General features: G+C 47.4%; 1 protein-coding gene across 1 annotated transcript in view; it reads left to right on the forward strand.

Annotated features, from left to right (window-relative positions):
* Positions 1 to 14,741, forward strand: part of CDH26 (cadherin 26) — a 49,293-nt gene extending 34,552 nt beyond the window's left edge. Inside the window, exons 9-16 of the mRNA XM_040248711.1 lie at positions 604 to 746; positions 2,023 to 2,262; positions 3,098 to 3,319; positions 4,096 to 4,226; positions 5,662 to 5,739; positions 9,247 to 9,297; positions 12,286 to 12,360; positions 13,773 to 14,741. Of these exons, the coding sequence (XP_040104645.1) occupies positions 604 to 746; positions 2,023 to 2,262; positions 3,098 to 3,319; positions 4,096 to 4,226; positions 5,662 to 5,739; positions 9,247 to 9,297; positions 12,286 to 12,360; positions 13,773 to 13,976 (1,144 nt within the window). The 3' untranslated portion in view covers positions 13,977 to 14,741. The remainder of the gene's footprint in view (positions 1 to 603; positions 747 to 2,022; positions 2,263 to 3,097; positions 3,320 to 4,095; positions 4,227 to 5,661; positions 5,740 to 9,246; positions 9,298 to 12,285; positions 12,361 to 13,772) is intronic.
* The last annotated feature ends 3,203 nt before the right edge of the window (positions 14,742 to 17,944 follow it).

The following is a 17,944-nucleotide window of genomic DNA, read 5'->3' on the forward strand; positions in this document are numbered from 1 at the left end:
ACATCTTTTCTGTTTGCCTGGGGGTCCAGGCCTTTCCTTCTGCGGGTCTCTCAGCAGGTAGGTTGGGTTCCGATGGTCCCAGTTGGTTCTGATGGCTGCCATCTGACTCTGACAGATCTTGGGGAATTCTGGAAGGCCAGGTGTGCTCGCCCATTAAAATGGTTACCAGGTGCACACAGATGAAGCAAGATGTAGACAGCCTCGTCGCCTGGCTGTATTACTCACGTGTGAATCCTCTAGGCTCCATGGGTAATATAGTCTTGTGCTTCTGTTGCACAGGCAGGCTTGGCTTAACATGAAGCCACCAGCTCCTGCAGGCAACTGAAGACTGGCTCTGTTCCAGGATGAGATGTTTTCCCCGAGGTGGACAGAGTTATGTGCAGCCTGACAAGGACAGGACACCTGGTGTTCAGTGAATATTGCTCTGACACTCTGGTTGGGTCTCAGCTCTCTGGGCCTTCATCAGAGCCAGGAACACTCCTAACAGAGGTTCTTACAATTTCCTGGATTCACAATGGGAATTGTGTCTGCCATGGTATATTTGGACTTGTCTCTTGATGTAACTTTTTAATTTTAAAAATTACATGTGTTTTCTTCTGCAAGATACAAACTGGCTTATGATCCCGCAAACTGGGTCAGCATAGATGAACACTCTGGGGTGGTCATCACCATGAAGCCGGTTGACCGCGAATCTCCTCATGTCAACGACAGCATTTACGTAATCATCGCTCATGCTGTTGATGATGGTAAGCACTGACCCAGAATTGTCAGAGGGGGCTATGTTTTCTTGCTCCTAAGGGAAAATGACACAGGTGAGTGTCTTTCAGCACAACTGGGAAAGATATAAACCTTTTTATCATTGTGCATCTATACTGATGATTATTTTTGATGATAATTCTTGAAATGGCAAATTAGGGGGCTATGCCATAGAAAGAGGGGCAGTGTTCATTCAGAAGAGATGATAAGCCTGATAAGGACACAGCCACCACCACAGCATCTTTTTCATCTGTTCATAAGACAACTCTCTAGCTCTCTGTCAAAGCCAATTGCATATGATAAACATGAGCAGTTTCCCTGCACTTGGACCACCTTATAACCTCAGAAAAATGTGACTGTGCAGGACAAATTTGTCGTCAACCAGGATCAGTGATTTTTGTCAGCATGTTTTAACACTTTTCTCTATAATCTCTCTCAAGGTTGTATTTCTAAACCTACCAAAGCAGAAAGCTAGAAAAATAAAATATATCAAGTAATTTTAATGATTGTATTTGAGAAAATCTGTAAATTAGAGTTGTAATAAGAGTTGTCTTATGAACCCAGATTCCCAGGCATACATGGTTGTATATCACATTTGCATAATTAACAGTTGTATAATTAATGTTGCTTAGGGAGATATTAAATCTGTGTTCCTAATTGGTTTTAGGTGCGGGTTCTATAATTCTGTTATGGATATTTTATTGAATGGCACTGTTTTTTCAGTGGAATAGTTTTAAAAAAATAAATTTTTATTTTGAGGTCATTGTAGACTCACATGCAGTTTTTAGAAATAAGGTAGTGGGATCCCAAGTACCTGTTGCCCAGTGACCTCCAGGGGGGTGACACCTTGCAAAACTCTAGTGCAGGATCCAGACCAGGATCACAGTGTGGACCCAGTATAGAAGCTGAGGTCTCCAGAAACACATCACATCCATCCCCCACTGCTACCCCCCACCCCCACCCCCACCCCCGCCCCACCCCTAGTCCTGCTTTAACAACTTCCATGGCTGATATTATCATCTACTCGATAATTGTCCCTCATTCAACAAGTGTTTTATTAACTTATCCTACCCAGATTTTCAAAAGAACAGGAAAATAGATCCAGCCCTTGCAATAAAGCTTATTGAAAGGGAATTGGCTTCAGTGTCTCCGCGGAGTGGTTCTTTTCTGCAGAGGCCGAGAGCGCTCATTCGCAGGCGTCTGTGTGCTTGGGCAGCCTCTGGAATTAATCAGCAGCCCTGCTGAGATCCCCTCCTCCCCACCCAGGTGTCCCCCCGCAGACGGGAACGGGGACCATGCTGCTGTTCCTGTCAGACGTCAACGACAACGCTCCCATGCTCCGCCCGAGCTCTCAGCACCTGGAGGTCTGTCAGTCTGCGGGAGACAAACCCCTCCTCATCGAGGCGGAGGACAGCGACCTAGAGCCCTACTCCAACCCGTTCACCTTCAAACTGGACAGCACGTGGGGAGACACAGAAGACATGTGGAGACTGGGGGAAAACAGGGGTACGTATCACACTGGCCAGAGAGAAAGGCTGGAAAAGGACAGAAACCTGACTCACACACATTCAGGCCAAGGGGAACGTGCTAGCTTGTCACCAAGAAAGGGGCAGGTAAGCCTGTGTCCCAGCAGACCTGGGTGCCAGAGGACTTCCTGGAGGTGGTAGCTTTCGACCTTGGCTCTGTGGTCCCTTCGTCTGCAGGCAGGCTCTCCTTTGGAGACAGCAGAGTGGTGGCCGGGAGTCCCTGGGACTCTTTCTGGTGCCTGGCAAGAAGGTGTACATCATCACAAGGCTTGAGCCACCTGCCCTGCTCAACCCTGGGTGGGGGTTGGGAGGGCAGATGTACTGGATGGCTGGTTCTGAGCCCATACCTGGACCGGGCTGTGATCTGGGCTTTGCCCCTCCTGATCCACACGGGAAAAGAGTTCAGAAAGTGTGGGTGCCCCTAAAGAAAAACTGGGGTGCTGTTTCTGTAGCCGTGAGTAGACAGTTTGCAGCGAGTCCTGAGCCCTTCTAGAGAACCATCAACCTGAGGGTGGTCTTGGGAACCATTTTACATGCAGCTGGTGTCCATGGGGGAGAAGGCAATGGCAGCCCACTCCAGAACTCTCGCCTGGAAAAGCCCATGGACGGAGGAGCCTGGTAGGCTGCAGTCCATGGGGTCGCTAAGAGTCGGACACGACTGAAGCGACTTAGCAGTAGCAGGTGTCCATGGGAGAGAGTGGTCATGGCCACCTCAAACTTCCTACAGAGCCTGGCACGAGAGAGGCATTCAGAAATAACCCCTGAGCAGCTGAGCGAATGAACACAACGCAGCTAAGGTCCCCCTCCCTCTGCAGGTTATTCAGTGGAACTTCTAATGCAGAGAAGCCTTCCACTTGGTGACTACTCTGTGCCGCTTCTCATCGGAGACAAACAGGGACTTTCCCAGAAGCAGACTGTCCACGTGAGGGTCTGCTCCTGTCCCGATGGATTCACCTGTGTGGAGCCCCTCATCGCGAGAGCTGGGGTCCTGCAGGGCACCCTGGTCCCTCTCTGTGTAGCGTTCATGGCTCTGGCAGGTGAGCATAGACAGGAGCTGTCCTGGGAATGCAGCTCCTCTCTCTGGGCTATAAGCCAAGGGCATAGAGTCCTCAGGGGTGGGGAGTGCAGATGGCCGAGGTCAGCGGGGTGCCTTTGAGAATGACCCCCAGGCTCATGGGAGGTCCAGGCTCAGATGAGAGGTTTCCACCCTGGTCAGACAGGCTGCCTGCCTGGCAAAGGGGGCTTTTGCTCAGTAGCAGACTTTACAGCTATGGAACCTAGAGACAGACACTGTCTAAGGACAGCGGTCCACTGTCTGTGGATTCCTGCCAAGCAGGAGATGCAGGTTCAAACCCTGGGTTGGGAAGATCCCCTGGAGAAGGAAATGGCAACCCACTCCAGTATTGTTGCCTGAGAAATCCCATGGGCAGAGGAACCTGGTGGGCTATAGTCCATGGGGTTGCAAAAAGTCAGACATGACTGAGCAACAGAGCAGAGATGATTTTAATAGCTGAGGACAGCAATGTACACAAGCTCCCAGGCTTGACAAAGGCTAACAAGGAAGCTCAATTTTCAAGGACACAGTAGAATATTGCTGGTCACACAGTATTACTTAATCAGTCCGACAAATCAGACCTCTCACCTACTGTGCCCCAGGCTGTGCTAAGCGCTGAGGCTGCAAAGATTGATGAAGGTTCAGCTTGCCCCCATGAGCCCCCAGTCGAGTTATATGCCAGCAGCACAGGCTCCTGTGGGAGGGAACCTCTGATCGGCCAGACCTACGGCATCTCCTCTCCCCCTTGTCTTGTCACAGCCGCTCTGCTCCTCCTGCTACGATGCCGCCTTGTGTCTGAAGCCAAGAGGCAGGGTTGCTCCGTGCCACAGGATGAGGGCATCCAGACCCTGATCGCGTGGAACGAGGAGAGCAGAGCCGATCCTCCCCAGGTAGTGGAGCTGGACTGTGACTCATGAGGACCATGCGGTAGGCCCTCCATACTGCTCTCATTCACCACCCCGTCATGTCATCACCTCGTCACACTTGTCTAGGGCACTGGCTCTCAACTGGGGGCAATTCTGACCCCCATCCCCACCCCAGGGGATCTCTGGCAGTGTCTAGAGGCGTGTTGGTGGTTACAACTCAACTGCGAGTGCAGAGTTGGCCGGGGGTGGGGTGGGGGCGGGTGATGCTATTGTGTCTGGTGGGTAGAACCAACTGGGGGACATGGCAGGCTGTTCTGCTGTGCTCAGGACAGCCCCCATGACAGAGAAGTCACCTGCCTGAGTGTTAGCAGTGCTGAGGCCGAGAAACTTTATTTAGGGCAAATGACATTTTCAGGTGAGTTTCTCTAGTATTACTAACAGCAGCTACCGATTATGGCCTTGTAGCCACTGGTAAATAAGGCTGCCCCACTGTGTCCACAGTTCCCTGTTATTCCAGCTTATGTGAATAGAATACACCAGCCTGCGTCCACACACTGGGCACATTTGCACACTCTTGAGAAGATTCCCTTCATCTAGACACCATCACTGATTCCACCCGCCTTCTCCTTGTCTGCCACTGGACACGCCCCCTGATCAAAAGGGTCTGCAGGACAGCACGGGGTCCTTCCTTCTCTTTGGGGAAGCCAGTGAGCCCTTAGAAAAGAAATCCAGGCCTTTCCTGGTGGTCCAGTGGTCAAGAATCTGCCTGCCAGTGCAGGAGAAGAGACACTGGTTCGATCCCTGGTCTGGGAAGATCCCACATGCTGCAGAGCAACTGAGCCTGTGGGCCACAACTACTGAGCATGTGCTCTAGAGCCTGTGCTCTGCAACAAGAGAAGCCACCACAGTGAGAATCCCCAGCACTGAGACGAAGCGCAGTTCCCACCTGGAGCAACTAGAGAAAGCCCTCGCAGCAACAAAGACCCACCACAGCTGAAATAATAAACAAATCAATCTTTTTAAAAGAGAAGAAATCCAGCACTTCTCAACTTCTGAGTCCCTCAGTGAATATTTGTTGAGTGAGAAATGGATAAGGCTCCACACAGCACTGCCCACCGTGGTGACCCCAAGAGCCATCACTGAGGCTTAGGAGAGGGCAAGGGCCAGTTTTGAGATGCCGAGGCTGATTGCAGCAAGATTTTCTCTTTGGTTGCTTGGTTTTTGTTGTTGCCATCACTTCACGTGAACTGCTAAACAACAAGAAACTTCACTTCCTGACCAGCGATTACAGTGTCCGCTTGTCAGGGTTGCCCTCCTGCTTCACAGCACAGGCTGTGTTTTCCAGGCTCAGGATGCTGTCTGTGATGCCAGAGGGGAGACGTTACTCCCTGTTCTCCTTGTTTAATGCCGCCATCTGTAATTTAAGCCCCAGTCGTATTTCTTTCCCTCTGTCCCACAGGGAAGATCATACCTCAGGGATTACATGCCAGCCCTGTCCATCAACCCAGCCGAGGCGGGCGCCAAGCTGGGAGCTAAGGTGAGTGTGGCTCGTTTGCTGCTTGTGTTGAAACAAGAGGGGTGACTTCGATGACCATTTGATGTGAGGGGGACACCATGGCTACTCCCCCACCCACATCCTGGGATGTCCCCCTACAGGCCCACGCCACACCTGCTTTCACCCCACTCCCACCTGCAAAGCCCCTGCAGTTCTCCTCAGCCTCACATGCCTTTGCTCCCAGCTCAAGTGTTGGATGGCTCAGGGCCACACTCCAGTCCGTCCAGCGCTAACTTCATGACTTTAAACATTATTTTCCTTTAAATGGACTTGGGTCCAAAAGACGTGCATTTCTTTAAACAGGAAATTTAATATTTCAATTGTAAGCAGAAAACAAGTTTTGCTTGTATAAAGAGCAGATGAGTGAAACATAGACACAATAGAAATAGAAACCTGTAATTCTAGGTAGAAAATGTGGAGAGAGAGAGAGAACCAGGACAGGCTGGCACCTGACGGACACTTCCTCCTTGACATCATTAGGAGCATGGAAGAGGAATTAGACAGGGACTGATTTTTCTTACCACGCAGTTCAATGTCATTTGAAACCCTGTTCCCAGTCTGGCTAAACTTTCCCTTCTCTAAGCGGATGAAGACTCCACTTTGGAAAAGACCAAGTTGACCCAGGGCTGCTTTCATTTATTGTGCAGGCACCTGGCTGGGGAGAGCAGGGCCAGGTCCAGAAGGCATCTGCCCACCACTCCATGTTCCCAGGGGGAGGGGGCACAGAGACTCCTGGGGAGGGCTGGCAGGGGCCTCTCTTCCTTGACTGGTCTATAAGCTTCTGGAGGCCAGAGCTCCTGGTAGGCACAGTAAGAACTCTGGTCCACTAATCGTGCCCTGGGGTTTGCACTCTGCAAGTATAATCCCTCTGCATCTTTACCAAACCCCTGCCGGAGGGTACCTTGCTCCCCCATCTGCAGGGGAGGACACCAAGGCTGCTCTTCTATTTTCTGGCGAGTCTCTAGGTTTCCTTTATGATATCCTGCAAATAGTCAGTGTACCTGTTGTGACTGGTTTGATAGTCAGCCATTCACACACCTTCCCTCAGTGAGATTGTCACTTATGATTATCAGGTGACCTGCTATTTTAAAATCTGTGACAAGGCACAGACCTCCTTAGAACTGTTACTGAGGACCTGTGCCTGCTTTATTTTTTTTTGAAATTTTATTTCATGATTGAAGGGCTTATGTTAAAAATAGAAACCCAAAGCAAAAATTGTCCACAATCCCATCCCTAGATCTAAACAGTTTCATCTGTCTGTGTCAGCTTCTAGATCTTGTGTGCATATTCAGTTGGCAGGTGTCTATAATATCATCCATAGAATGTTAGAATCTTCAAGTCACGTTGGGTCACATATACCCACTTTATTTTATTCTTTTTTTCTTGCTTCTCTTCACCTTTCCTTTTCTACTTCCATTTCCCCTCCCCCTCATCATAATGCTAATTTTTATTTGCATGTGAGTATCTGAGCAGGAAAAGGTATAGCTTTTTTATTTTCACCTAGAGGGAAATGCATTACCTTTGGAGCAAACCAGCGTTTTCCCCTAGGATGTAAAAGAAACACTACCTTCTCCATTGAGTGCATCTGACCAAGTACACCTTGTCCTGGGAACTCCAGTGAGTTGCATGGCTTTGCTCCTGCTGCTGGGACTTCACTGGTGATGGACAGTGGGTTCCCTTCTAGAGGGTTCTGTGATTCTGGTAGAACAAACACATAGTGGTGAAAACCTTCTCATATATCTAACTATTGTGATTGTTGGTTGTTACTGAGTTGTTATTTGATAGCTCTGATCAAATATGACAGCCACAAATAAATACATTTCTCTGTGTTCATGTCCGGGTATCAGAGGTCATCTATAGCAGTGGCCTTGGCCCTAACCAGCTTCCAGTTCGGTGACTCCACACCTCCTGCCAAACTGATCCATGTCCTTATATACTCCATGTACACATTCTAAAACTATAGCTGTGCTTTTTAACATGACTTTTCAGGCTTACACAAGGTTGTAAAAATAGTTCAGAGTTCCTGTGTACCTTCTACACAGCTTTCCCCAAGATAATAGTCTACATAGTATCTTATCAAAACCAGAAAACTGACTTCGGTATGACACCATTGACACAGGCCTCAAATACAGACCTTATTTGGACTTCATTAGTGTAGCTAGCTCAGAGACGGCAATGGCACCCCACTCCAGTACTCTTGCCTGGAAAATTACATGGATGGAGGAGCTGGTAGGCTGCAGTCCATGGGGTAGCGAAGAGTCAGACATGACTGAGCGAATTCACTTTCACTTTTCACTTTCATGCACTGGAGAAGGAAACGGCAACCCACTCCAGTGTTCTTGCCTGGAGAATCCCAGGCATGGCGGAGCCTGATGGGCTTCCGTCTATGGGGTCACACAGAGTCGGACATGACTGAAGTGACTTAGCAGCAGCAGCAGCAGTGTAGCTAGCTATTAGTTTAACAAAAAATTTACTCTTCTGACAAGAGCTAAAATGGGTTCTCAGGGGCCAAAGAGTCATTGTTTTCATGACGGAAAGCTTTTAAGAAAAAATTCAAGACCTCTATAATTCATTATTTTTCTCAGGCTATGTTTGAGCCAAGATAAAAATGAGTTCTCCTCTTTTGCACAAACATGATTCCATGAATCGTTGAAAGGGCTTGTGCATTGATAGTTGTGTCCCTCTGACCTTGGAAGGGTCAGCTTCATAGGCATGGAACCCAGTCAGTCCCACAGGCCCCTGTGCTCAGAAGGGCCTTGTACTTGGTTAATACTGTCCTGTCACCATCTTGAAACACTTCATATCTGGCAAGGGGCTCACATTTTTTGTGCTGGGTCCTTCCAATTATGTAACCAGTCTTGAGTCTTAGGGATTAATGGGCCACATTCACAGACTTTGAGGCCACACTCTCAGCATACCGTGAGTCTGATGTGAATTTTGTAGACCCAAGATGGGCTTGAAAATCTCATATTTTCGTGTTCCATCCCCACAAAGCAACTATAAAACTCACCCATGGGTTTCTGTTAGGAATACCTACACTGCTATCATTAGACGGAGAAGGCAATGGCACCCCACTCCAGTACTCTTGCCTGGAAAATCCCATGGACAGAGGAGCCTTGGTAGGCTGCAGTCCATGGGGTCGCTAGGAGTCGGACACGACTGGGCAACTTCACTTTCACTTTTCACTTTCATGCATTGGAGAAGGAAATGGCAACCCACTCCAGTGTTCTTGTCTGGAGAATCCCAGGGACGGGGGAGCCTGGTGGGCTGCCGTTTATGGGGTCGCACAGAGTCGGACACGACTGAAGCGACTTAGCAGCAGCAGCAGCAGCAGCAGCTATCATTAGATACCTTTAGTGCAGAAACAGGAGGCCTATGGTTACAAGAATTTCTAGTTATGTGTTTGCATCTTGGGTAACTTATATGAAACCAATAAATAATTCATTTTTTTTACTTTAATTAATTTTTCATTTTCTAAAATAATTTCAGGGTCGTGGCATGTTTTTTGAGCCAAGTGTGAGAAACAAATACTCTACTCCTGTAAGTACCAATGAAGAAGTTACCATGAAAAGAGTTATCTTACGGACCTGGCAACCGTGGGAAGCCCTGAAAATGGGAAACTGGGAAGGGGGAAGGTGGTAAAAATACACCCGACCAACATCCAAATAAGCTGAAAGCAGTGAATGTGGGAAGCAGTGAAAAAAGTGAGTGTTAGTCACTCAGTCCTGTCTGATTCTTTGCAACCCTATGGACTGTAGCCCACCAGGCTTCTCCGTCCATGGGATTCTCCAGGCAAGAATACTGGAGTGGGTAGCCATTACCTTCTCCAGGGGGTCTTCCCAACCCAGGGACTGAACCTGGGTCTCCCGAATTGGCAGGCGGATTCTTTACGGTCTGAACCATGACTTCTAGGGAGCAGATGGGAACTGAATAAAGTACTTACCTCCAGACCTGAAAGCACCAGAGGGTTTCAGTCCCTGACAAGTTTCTTTTGCTGCTGAGAAGCTAGGAACTTGGTGAAGGCCTGAGTATTCTTTTGCTTTGATTCTTTATGGATTTATAGAAGTTTTGAACTAAGGGGACCATAGGGGCCACCAGTCCATTTCCTCCTAAACCTTTCTTTCTTTCTTTTTTTTCCACCTTTATTTATTTTTATTTTTTTTTTACTTTACAATACTGTATCCTTCTTTACAAATGAGATCTTACAAAGAATGCCATTATAAATAAAACAGGAAAGAGCTGCTTTTTATTAGTACTGATTTTGAAGTGCAATGCCATTTACAACATACACCTGTTACCAAAGCAACAAATAAAAACAGTGATTCAACTGGAAACAATAACAATAAAAAGGAAGTTGGCTATAGTGGAGGAAGTTTGCAGAGTTCTTCCTTAGAACCTAATTCATTGCCTCACATTGTTGAAATCTATTCTTAACGTGTCAAGAAAATTTCAATTTATGACAATAAGCAGTTTCAGATATTTTTAAAGGAGCTCAGCTTATCATATCAGGTTCTCTTGATTTAGCAAACAAGTGACAAAAAGCTTCATTCAAGTTTCACAAAAGCAAATTATAACATTTTTGCTTTTATTAACATGTTGGGAGGGCTCAGTTAAAAAGATGTAAGCCCTTCTCCATTATATTGGAAAAATAACATTAAGTATTATTATTAAAATAACTTTCACATAATTAGAATGAAATTCAAACACTCTTGTTGAAGTACGTTCGAGGAGTCGTGGGTCCTGGGAATATGTCTGAAGCCAGGTCCTCCGTTCCGAGTGGCTGGGGGAGGGAAACTGTGCTCTTGGCCTTGACAGAGTCATGTGTGGTAAATGCAGCAAAATGAAGCAAAAGCAGCAAAAAGTGGCGTGTGGTGGAACTTAAAATCTACTCAAGCAAAAATCGACCCTGAGTTTCCCTGGAGACTGGTGTTGTGCCTTCCACCGGACTGGGAAGGACCACAGGGTCTGACCAGCAAGCACATTGGAGGAAGGGCCAGTATCTCTTGTATCTTCCTCTGAGAGGCCCAGGGGAGCTGGAGGGCAGTGACTGAGGACACAGCATCACCACGCAGCAGGTCTCCAGGGTTGTTGGTAGGGGTTATCCCTGCTATCTCTTTGGCTAAGAGTGTTTAGTTCAATTCGCAATGGTGATAGGATGGGTTTATGTGTATAGACAGATACGGGTACAGACAGGTGTGTGTTTGTATATCTTCATGGACATGTAAAATTATCCCAAACTTCACAGTGTTTTATACACATCTTCTGGAGTATACAAAGTGAAAGTGAAGTTGCTCAGTCATGTCCGACTCTTTGTGACCCGTGGACTGTAGCCCATCAAGCTCCTCTGTCCATGGGATTCTCCAGGCAAGAATATTGGAGTGGGTTGCCATTCCCTTCTCCAGGGGATCTTCCTGACCCAGGGATAGAACCTAGGTCTCCCACATTGCAGGCAGACGCTTTAACCTCTGCATCACCAGGGAAGCCCAGAGTATACAAAGTACCCCTAAATTCAGGGGTGATCAGAAGTCACTGCAGCTGTAAAAGTCACCAATGTGTTTCTGAAAGTGAAAGTGAAGTCACTCAGTCGTGTCCCACTCTTTGGGACCCCATGAACTATGGCCTACCAGGCTCCTCCATCCATGGGATTCTCCAGGCAAGAATATTGGAGTGGGTTGCCGTTTCCTTCTCCAGGGAATCTTCTGGGATGGTCTGCAGCCCTGAGACCTGGGGTCATCTGGTCTCTCCTGCACTGTCCTCCGCCTGCAGGTCTGGGCTGCCTCCAGCCTCCTGGCCTCTGCTGGCCTTCCCTCCTCTTCCTGAGAGGCCCCAGGTGCAGGCGGCCTCTCTTGCACCTTGCATGCTCATCACTACATTCTTCTCACCTTGGGTGGAGGCCCCACACCTGTGTGAGGCTGAGTGAGGGGCTGCTTGGCCTCACCTGCACGGGCCTGACTACACAATGCAGGTGGCGCTCTCTGGGGTCCCAGGTGGCCCCCACGTGGGGCATGCTAAGCCGACCTCCTCATGGCTCTACCCCACTCCTCAGCCATAACCTGAGACCCAGGTCCATGAGAGAGAGAAGGCCGCTTGGCACCCTGTGTGCACGAGGTGCGGCTGACCTGCCAAGGCAGGAGGAAGGGGATTGGAACCTGAGATGAGCTGTGTGTTGTGGGGACCGGCAGTGAGATGAGCGTCCCCATGTGGGGCACTCAGCCTCTTGGTGATTCACATTTGTGGACCAGACCCAAACCCTGCTGGCCAGGCTCACTCGGCTTCCTTCTTCCCTGGAAGCCAAGGCACGGAGGGTCCACCGGTCCATCAGTCAAAACCGGCAGGGCTGCCCTCTCTCCCTGCACACGTGGAGGTGACATCTGGTTAAACTGCCCTTGGCCTGTTGTCCCCTCCAGGAGAGCTGAGACAGTCCTCCAGCTGGTGGTGGCCCCGGTGTGCCAGCCAGCAGAGGCCATCCACTGAGGGGAGCTGTGAGCTGACTCCGACAGGGTTAGGACTCTTGTCTTCGCTTTGCAGGTTTGGCTTGATACCGCGGTGCCCAGAGGACCCCTGGAAATGAGAGCAGGAGTGATGGCGGAGGTGCTGAGTCAGGTGGGAGGCCCCCAACTCTGCAGGTGCCGCATTAGAGGGTCTGGATGCTCATCGGAGCCTCCCGGGGAACTGTTTTTTGAGACGTGCCTGGGGCCCCTTCCTCCGGCTATTAGAGTGGATGAAGACGGGTCACGGGAAGTGAGAACCCTCCTAGTTTAGTCCCTGGTTATCATTACGTGTCATCTTGCTTACCCACATTCACATCTGTGTATCTGCCCTCTCCACCCTACACAGCTGTGCCCTGTGGATGGAGCGGGTGGGGACCAGTTCACCGTCTGACTGGGCTGAAGGAGGCTGCTTCCTGCTGAGGCCCATCCTCCTGTCCCCCAGGCAGGCAGGGAGCCTTCATTAGTGCAAACTTGGAGCTGAGCTGGGTGGTGTGAGAGGAGGGAAAAACAGCAGATTAGAAGGCCCAGTGCTTTCCCTTGAGAGCCTTCTAACTTAGTTGGGGTTTATGATGAATTGTTGATCTCACAGGGCTGCTAAACTGCTGAAGCAGGGCTGGAAGCTTCTGCTGTCACAGGCCTTGGGAGCTTTGAGCGCAGAACCCCTGCAGATCCTGGTTTGCTGGGTGCTCACCAGTCCCATCCTTAGTTATCTACTTGGCTGCACTGAGGGGACATGATGGGACTAATGACACCTCAGTCCCAGCCCCTGGATTCACCTGTCAGCTGGCTTCCCCCCCCCACCCATGCCCCAAGGCACAGGGCCACACAGTGACCACAGTCCCCGCAGGTGTGTGATGTAAGGATGAAGGTTCCCAGGTACTGTGGTCAGCAGGTCTGGGCACCAGTAGATGCAGGGCCAGGAGACGATATTCCCACTGAATGGAGAGCCTGGAGGAGCCCCCGCGAGCCGAGCAAGGTGGACACAGCTGGCTGAGAGCCTGGGGACATGGTGTGTGTGGGGGTCTGATTCTGAACGTCTTCAGGTCCTAGATGAGTTCATTCTCACACGAATGCTGTGAGCCAGGGATGGCTTAGAAGAGTCTTGTAAACCCATCCCCACCTCAACCTATGAAACAGGCTCAGACTTCCATCAGCAACCTTCTAGGGTATTTGAAGGTCAACAGGGGAAAGCCCTTTAACCTCACCCATCCGTCCATCCCACAAACATGTATTGAGGATGGTCGTTTAAGGTGACAGCAGGCATAGGGCCAGGAGGGGAGGTCTCAGGCCTGGGTGAGGGATGAGTCTACCCTGTAAGAGGGTGGAAGGGGTGGGCAGTTTTCTCCCGTGTTCCCGTCATCCTACCCAGGTCAGGGGCACCGTCATTGTCAGTGTTCCCTCCCTGAGATCAGGAGGACTGTGACGGGGTCCTTCCCCTCAGCTTGCTGCCTTATCTGAGTCTGTAGAAACGCCTGTGATGGGACAGGCCACAGCACTCACCTGCTCTCCCTGGTTCCCCTCCAGCAGCTCTGTGGCACCCACGACCCTGAGGGTGATCTTGGCTACCCACCTCACGTCTACGCAGAGGAGGGCGAGTGTGAGCAAGCAGACAGCCTCAGTTCTCTCACCTTCTCTGAACATGACCTACCGCCTGACTTGCTGGACTCTTTGGGGCCAAAGGCTGCCCCACTAGAAGAAATATATTCTGAGTCAGCTTTTCGTTCCTAAAAAATGCATATTTTGGTGAACTGGAATAATTCACAAGGGGAAATCACTATTTGAGAATGCTTTTCTCCTTTTGTTTTTAAAACATTACCTTCTAGTTCTAACAGAATGAGGGTAAACTGAGTCTGGATTAAATGATTGGACATTCTGGGACATCTTGAACCAAAACAAAACAGCAGGTCATACTTTTTAAAAAATTTGTCAGGCATATTTTCTAGAGAAATTTGAATTTAATTGTGTAATTCCTTGCTTCCATGAGCAGCCCAGCTCTGAGAATATATGAAATATAATCCACAGATTACCCCAATTATTTGAGAACAATAGGTTATGCTGGGAAAAACAACAGGTAAAACTGGGAAAAGATTTTTAAGTGCCTACTTAAATTTCTTTATTATGGTTCTGCTTCAGTTTAAGTGAAAAACAATAGGGTAATATTTTGTAGAATATTTGCAATTAGTATTTTTAGTGATTTTTAAAAATATATTAATCCCATTGCACTTTTCGAGTAGATAAATAGATAAAAATTATTACCATAAGAGAAATAATTAAAACTTAAAACTTTACGAGTGGTAAATATTTAAAAAAACTGACAGTTTAACTTGCATATACTATGTAATTAAAATAACTTAGGAGCCTTTGAGTGACTAAATTCTGATTAAATTCTATTTTTATACAACACCACAAACTTCAATTGATTTTTACATGTCCATTTACCACTAGTGTAAACTGTGGGGGAGGTGATAGTGTCCTTTATCTAAAAAAAAAAAATGTAAACAGTAGGACATGTGCCCTGTATATACTGTTTTCTTCGCTGTGTAATATATAAGAAACTGGTTAAACAAAATTTTAAAAGATACCAGGGCACTTTAATATATATATTAGATATCTAAAAGCCTATGGCAAATTCTAAAAAAAATTATATGACTAATGAGCATAGTTTTTTGTGCACACCCTCTTGAATTCGAGTCCAGCTCTTTGTGATCCTATGAACCGTAACCCAACAGGCTCCTCTGTCCATGGGATTTCCCAGGCAAGAATACTGGCATGGGTTTCCATGACTTCTTCCAGGGGATCGTCCTGACCCAGAGATCAAACCTGTGTCTCTTATATCTACAGCACTGGCTGGCAAGTTCTTTATCACTAGTGCCACCTGGAAAGCCCCAAGTTTTAGCTGATGCAGAGTTAAAACTTTTCTTTCTAAAGAAGCTGTGGAAATACTGAAAGAGATCACAAGAATTAGTACATAGTTATTTCATGTGTCACCTAGTGCTTTGGGTAACTGAAAAAGAAGAAAACCGTCTCCAAAGGATTGGAAAGTCTAAAACTGACTCACAGTTCTGTAGAATAGCTGTGCTAATTCTGGAATGATTCTGAGGAGAGTCTATGATGTTTTCTGGGGAATTCAGGATTCCTATCTTAGTCCTGTCTTAGAACAGTATACTTCTTGAGTCTGAATGGTTGGTGAGGGTCAGTAGGAAGTCATTGGATGCTCCTGGATCTGAGGCAAGGGACAGAAAACTATGGCCATGAGGAACAACTGGCCCACCATCTGTTTTTGTAAATAAAGCTTTATTGGTACACAGCTGTGCTCACATGTTATTTCAGGGCCATCCATGACTACTTTGTGCTTCCATAGCAGTGCTGAGTAATCATGATGGAGATATATGGCTCACAAAGCCCAACACATTTACTTCCTGGCCTTTTAAAGAAAACAAGAATGCTGACCCCCTTGTCTAAGTCATTCTTTTTAGGAATTCCACATCTCATCTAACATTTAAATATATCCATGAAAACTGAAAAGTGAAAGTGTTAGTTGCTCAGTTGCATCCGACTCTTTGCAACCCCATGGACTGTAATCTGCCAGGCTCCTCTGTCCATGGAATTCTCCAGGCAACAATATTGGAGTGGGGGGCCCTTTCCTTCTCCAGGGGATCTTCCCAACCCAGGGATTGAACCTGGGTCTCCTGCATTGCAGGAAGATTCTTTACCTCCTGAGCCATAAGTGAAGCCCAACTTTATCTATACTCTGTGCTAAAATAAAATACATTGCCATATAGCTCTGACAGGTTTTAGATAAGTTTGCTTTTGGCTGTAGGTAACTTGACTCCTTTACTAATGGTTATGAAATCTTGGCAGTTGTGCCTATTAGTGCATTCTTACATTATGAGGCTCTCTCCCACTAATTGTCCTCAAAAGTAATAAAATACTCATGAAAAATTCAAGAATGTGGAATTGAACAATTAGCAAGAACAAAATGTTATATTTTGTAGATATTTAATTAGACATTTATTAATTTTGATTTTGCTGTTTTCTTTGTGTATTCTGAAGCCTGTATATATGTTTTTATAGGTCTTGAACCTTTGGGGTATATTGTCCAGTGGAGACACTGGCCCTGTTGGCATGTTTATGAAGCCCACCTGGTATAATGCTTTGACTTTAGATTCCAGTCTATATTATATATTATCACCTGCCCCAACTGACGTCTGCAGGGAACATTCTTGAATATTGGCTGGTTCTCCCCACAGATTGATTCCCAGGTCTATCTCCATGCTTTAAAAGGTTTCCATTAGAAACAGCCTCACCAGGAAGTTTTGGGGAAAAAAATGTTAGCCTCCAGTGGAATTTATTTACACTCGTGAATGAAACCAAGTCTTACTAATGGCAATGAAGAAGGCAATAAAACAGAAATAGTAAATATTTTCCTAGAAAATGTGATTTTTTTAAAGAACATTAGCCTCCAAATTACTTAGCAATCCAAAGATAGCTGCCATCTCATAAGTTAAATATTTATTTTGCATTTCATCAATTTTGGGTTTCCATTTCCATTTACAGTCTCATTGGCTTTATGGAGTTTTTCATCAGGGGAGTTTGTTTTTCTTACTTTTCTAATTTACTGAGCACAGAAGTTATCTTGGTTAAAAGTTTCCCAGCTGAAACACTAACCCAGGAAACCTTATCTTATGCCCTTGTTGAGTAGGCATAGCAACAGTCCCCTGAAAGATGGCATGTGGGCAGGAGATGGCAGACCTCATGTGGTTGTTGTCTCCTCTGAAATGTGTGTGTTAGAGGCCAAATAAATCTGCCTCTGCCGTCAGGAGAAGAAGGAGGAGGAGAAAGAATGCTGGAGCTATAAAGACAGAAAAGACTGGTCCTTTCACTTTCCCAGCATGAGGTCACTGGTACTGGAATGTGACAAGAATATGCAGCTGCAGCATAATTGCTTCAGTATCTGTTACCTCTCCTTCCTCAATAAAAGACCCAGAATGTGTGGCCAGAATGGGAATGACATTTCCCATCCTCCTTGCAGCCAGTGTGGCCATGTGACTACATCTCAGTCAATGGAAGGCAACTTCCAGGAAGTGTCCTGGAAGGATGGGGATGTAGACTCATCTCTTCCCTCTCTTCTCTTTCTACTGGTTGGAATGAGGAGATGATGACTGGCACAGGGGCAGCCGCTCTGGACATTGTCATTAGCTGATCCATGGTGCACTGACAGGATAGAAGGGGTGGAGGTCTCTAACACCAGGGAGCCCTACTGGACCCATCCCAGGACCATGTTACTCTGGACTCAAATGAAGGAGAATTAATACATTTTGTTCAAGCCACTGCTGTTTTGGATTTTCTGTCACTCAAGGCCACATGTACTTTTAAGTGTTATAAAATATAGGAGCAGGATAAGCAAGCTGTAAATAGAAGAACTCAAACTTGGGGCATGGGCTTGTAGATGCATCTGGGGGCAGGGATTCAGGCAGTGGGTCTGGAGGACAGGTGACCCATATCAAGCAGAAACAAAGCATTTACTAACAACTCTCATGTGCTGTTTTTTGGAAAGCAGCCCTTGGGCTTCCCTGGTGGCTTAGATGGTAAAGAATCTGCCTGCAGTGCAGGAGAGGGGCTTAATCCCTGGGTCAGGAAGATCCTTTGGAGAAAGGAACAGCAATCCGCTCCAGTATTCTTGCCTGGAGAATTCC

Source organism: Oryx dammah, unplaced genomic scaffold (assembly GCF_014754425.2).
Source record: "Oryx dammah isolate SB20612 unplaced genomic scaffold, SCBI_Odam_1.1 HiC_scaffold_10, whole genome shotgun sequence".
NCBI lineage: Eukaryota > Metazoa > Chordata > Mammalia > Artiodactyla > Bovidae > Oryx > Oryx dammah.